A 4,747-nucleotide genomic window follows, 5' to 3' on the forward strand; every position below is an offset into this window, starting at 1 on the left:
CCCACTTCCACCCTAACCCACCCTCACCCTAACCCACCCACACCCCAACCCACCCTCACCCACACAACCAAACCCACCCTCATCCATAAACCCAAACCCACCCTCACCCCACCCTCACCCACACACACCCAAACCCATACACCCTCACCCACACAACCAAACCCACCCCCATCCCTAAACCCCAACCCCCCCCCACCCCCAAACACAAACCCCACCCAACCCACCTCCCCCTCCACTAACCCCCCCTCCTTCCCTCTCCCCTCTCAGACTCGCCCCCAGCATGGCTCGGCGAGGGAAACCCCTCACTCCCGAGAGAATCCTACAGGACCTGGTCGAGTACTTCTCTCAGCGGGACCCCCACGGCATTCCGGGTGAGTTGGCGTAATGAGCAGCTATTTGCGTGGTCGCTCGCTTTTCGCTTTTCTGCTCGCCTCGCTGTCTGGCTGTCTCGTTTTCTCTCTCTCTCTCTCTTTTCTTTTATTTTTCTTTCTCTTTCTTTTATTTTTTCTCCACTCTTTCTCTCTTTTATTTTCTTCCTTTCTCTCTCTCTCTTTCCTTTTTTCACTCTTTCTCTCTTTTATTTTCTTTCTTTCTCTCTCTCTTTCCTTTTTTTCACTCTTTCTCTCTTTCATTCTATCTCTTTCTTTCTTTCTTTCTTTCTCTCTTTCTTTCTTTCTTGCTCTGCCTCTCTTTTTTTTTTTATCATTATTGATATTGTTATTGTCATCATTATTATTGCTCTTATTAGTATCATCATCAACTTTATTATTATTAATATTATTACTATCATTATTGTTATCATTACTATTATTATTATCCTTATCATCATTATTATCGATTTATTATTATCTTCATTATTATGATTATTTCTATCATGATTAGCAATAGTAGTAATATTTTTATCCTTATTACCATTATCATTATTGTTATTATTATTATCATTATTATTATCATTATTATCATTATTATCATCATTATTATCATTATCATTATTACTATCATTATTATCATTATTATTATTACTATCATTATTATCAGTATCATTAGTATCATTATCATTTATTATCATTATCAGTATTACTATCATCATCATTATCATTTTTATTACTATCATCATCATTATCATTATTACTATCATTATTATTATCCTTCCCATTATTAGTATGGTCATTATCATCATTATAACCTTTATCATTATTATTGAAATTACTATTATCATTATCTTTTGACTATTATCATTATTATCATTATCATTGTTACTATCAAAATTATCATTTTTGTTCTGATTATTGATATCATTTTCAGAATCATAATTATCGGTATTATCATTGTTATCATTTTTATCATTAATATCATTGTTTTTATTATTAGTAGTAGTAGTAGTGTTATTATTATTATTATTATTATTATTATCATCATTATTTTGTTATTATCAATCATTATTACTATCCTTATTATCAGCATCATCATTATCATCACTATCACTGCTATTATCATTATTATTATTATTATTATCATTATTATTGTTATTATTATTATTATTGTTATTATTATTATTATTATTATTATTATTATTATCATTGTTATCATTATTATTATTATTATCATTATCATCATTGTTGTTGTCATCATAAACATTATTAATAGCATCAGTATTGTTGGCCATCATCCTCATGATTATGGTGATTATCAACACGTTCCTACTGTCATTATTATTAATTATTAATCATATAGTCATTATAATTTGTAAAATGATAACTATCATGATTATTATTATTATTTTCATCTTTAATAACACAACTATTGCCACCACTATTTTGATTACCTAAACCACGCCACACTGGTTTATAATCACGGACAAGAGATACAAACACTTAAGGCTTTTAGGGCTTTCGAAAATACTGTAGTTGGTCAGAACCCGCAAAATTGTATGTTTTGTAATATCCAATGTATTTTGAGTATTTTCCCTCAAGTGACATTTTTGTTTGAATACTTATATTTTGGTGTTGTGAAATAAAAATATGAAGTTAACAAAATGTCTACTTACTTCGCTAGTTTGTTTACATTCGGATGGCACCATTTTAACCCGAGCAATAAAACCATGAATGAATACAAGGCTTTGCTTTTAGAATCGTTATGCTGGTGTATATCTTCTCGTATATTCTTTATTATTATTCTCTTTTTGCAACCCGAAAGTCCACATTAGGCCCAAAAGACAAGCCCAGTATATTACATACGGTATTTGATGTTTCTCCCTTTGCCATTAATAGTTTTAGTACTTGCCATCGGATCACAATCAGTTTCAAACATTAAATCTCATTTTGTGCCACAGCTTCTCCATTACTAATAGTACGAAACACGAAAAGCATCATCCTTACCATCGTCAGCATAAACAGCAACAAAAGCAGAATTAAAAAAACCAATTGTTGGGACATCTAACCCTCTATCCACACCCTAAAACGCGTCCTCTCGCCAGTGCTGAAAGTTCCAGAACCCATAGAAATGCCTGACAGAGTGGCCGCCTCACAGATCACGTTCTGGGACTTGAAGATCTCTGGCCACTCTGGACTTCGACTGGATTATATTAATGTCAACCTCACCACTTTTACGGTAAGGTGTACTCTGAGGTGGTATTGTTGTTGTCCTTCTTTGTGTTGGTATATTGCATTATCGCTTTTTTTTTTTCTTTTTTTTTAACTTATCTTATTTTTTGGATTGTTGTTATATGTAGTCTGTCGGTACTGATAGCAGAAGTGACTCGAGTGGTAGTACGAATTAAAGCAGCAGGACGAATTAAAGCAGTATCATTTTGATCGTCCTTAGCATCACCATCATGAATATGAGCAGTAGCATTTTTATCAAAACCTCACTCTTAAACACAACAAAGCCACCGAGCTACACTGTCCTCACCCCCTCCTCCCCCGCCCCTCCCCCATGCAGGGCGTGGTGCGCATCAGCATCCCCAAGATCAACCTGTTGGGACAGTACGAGTGGCCCGGCTGGTGGTCCACGAGCTCCGGGCTGACCAACATCACCATGACTGACATCCAGGTGGCTGCCAACCTTCAGTTTGGCATCAGCGCCGAGGGTTTGCTGAAGGCGGATGGAATCCTGGTGGGTTTTGTGGTCTTGGGAAGACTTTTGATAACGATAACAGGTTCCAAAAAGAAATGGGTGAGGTATATGGAATACAAAGGTATGATTCATGTATTTTTTGTGTCAGTTGAACAACAACAACAGAATTGCTTTGCGGAAAATGTTTTTGATTGCTTTAATTTTTATCTTTCTTTATTTTCTTTCTTTATTTTTTTTTTTAGAAAATTTGGTTATATGATATGCATCTATATTCAGAGTACTTCATCCTTTCCTGCTTTATATTTTCAAGCAATTTGCATCAATATTTCCTCCCTCTGTTTTGTCATTTCTATTGCAAACGATCACACCCTCCCTTTGTCACTTACCCCTCCCTCGCCAATCCCCTCCCTCCCTCACTCACTCACCTCACTCTGCCTGTCCTTTCTCTCACAAAGTTATCCACACCCTCCCTCCCTCCTCGCCCCCCCTCCCTCCCTCCCTAACTCTGTCCTTCACACTCTCCCTCACACACTCCACCCATCCCTCGCCCTGCTTGAGTCACGCCCTTTTTTATCACCAGAATTACGCTGAATTACGAAGACTTAATCTTGGGTTTCGAAGACTCGCGGGCGAGCACGCCCTCCCTCGTCGAGCCGCGGACCAACTTTCTTCACTCGATCATTCCAGCCGCTTGATTGTGTCGGTGCGGTGTGAGTAGCGGTCTCTTTCCCCCACGCCTTTTGACCGGGCCTGATTCGCTTCTTTCTCTTGGCTGCGCTCATTTTGTCTGTGCCTCTGTCTAGCCTGCTCTCTATCTTTCCTCTTTCTCTCTCTCTCTCACTCTCTCTCTCGTCTCTCCTCCTCTCTCCTGCGTCTCTTCTCTCCTCTCTCGTCTCGTCTCTCTCTCCTCTCTCTCTCATCTCTCTCTCTGAGCTCTCTCTTTCTCTCTCTCTTTCTCTCTCTCCACTTTCTCTCCTCTGCTTCCTCTCACTTTCTTCTCTTTCTGTCTCTTTCTCTATCTCTCTCCTTATCTCTCTCTCTCTTCTCTCGCTCGCTCTCTCTCTCTCTCTCTCTCTCTCTCTTCTCTCTCCTCTCTCCTCTCTCTCTCCTTCATCTCACCTATTCCTCTCTCTCACTCTCTTCTCTCACTCCTCTCTCTCTTCCTCTCTTTTCCTCTCTCTTTCCGTCTCTCGTCTTCCCTCTCGTACTTCCTTTCCCTTTGGTTTTCACTCTTCTCTCCTTCTCATCCTCTTCCTCTCTTCTCTCCGGATTCAGCCTCCTCCTCCGCCTCCTTCTACTTATCCCTTCCTCTTTCTTCTTTTCTTTTTCAATACTGAAATAAATAGCTACACCGACACAAATACTTCAAACATATACAGAAGCATACACCATCAACATTAACACAACTTATTATCAACACTTATGACTACAGTTTCCAATTTATTAATTTTTTCAAATCTTTCCTCTCTCAGGCGCAATAGAAGCTGACCAGCCGTCCATTCAACACGATTGGAGCAAGCTGAAGCAAAAACCTTCCACAACTCCATTCCGCCCATTGATTATCTCGTCGCTAAGGTAATGCTGTTTCTTTATGGACGTATATATAAAGACACACAACCACACAAACACAACACACACACACACACCTCACACACACACACACACACACACA

At 38.7% G+C, this 4,747-nt stretch overlaps 1 protein-coding gene across 1 annotated transcript in view; it reads left to right on the plus strand.

Annotated features, from left to right (window-relative positions):
- Positions 1 to 280: 280 nt before the first annotated feature.
- LOC147468108 (uncharacterized) overlaps positions 281 to 4,747 on the plus strand; it is a 4,897-nt gene continuing 430 nt past the window's right edge. The window contains exons 1-4 of the mRNA XM_086554597.1: positions 281 to 371; positions 2,477 to 2,610; positions 2,941 to 3,196; positions 4,548 to 4,650. Coding sequence (XP_086410723.1) covers positions 281 to 371; positions 2,477 to 2,610; positions 2,941 to 3,196; positions 4,548 to 4,650 — 584 coding nt within the window. The remainder of the gene's footprint in view (positions 372 to 2,476; positions 2,611 to 2,940; positions 3,197 to 4,547; positions 4,651 to 4,747) is intronic.

This window comes from Penaeus japonicus, unplaced genomic scaffold (assembly GCF_977035675.1).
Source record: "Penaeus japonicus unplaced genomic scaffold, GWHDUDI00000001_assembly GWHDUDI00000030, whole genome shotgun sequence".
NCBI classification, from domain to species: domain Eukaryota; kingdom Metazoa; phylum Arthropoda; class Malacostraca; order Decapoda; family Penaeidae; genus Penaeus; species Penaeus japonicus.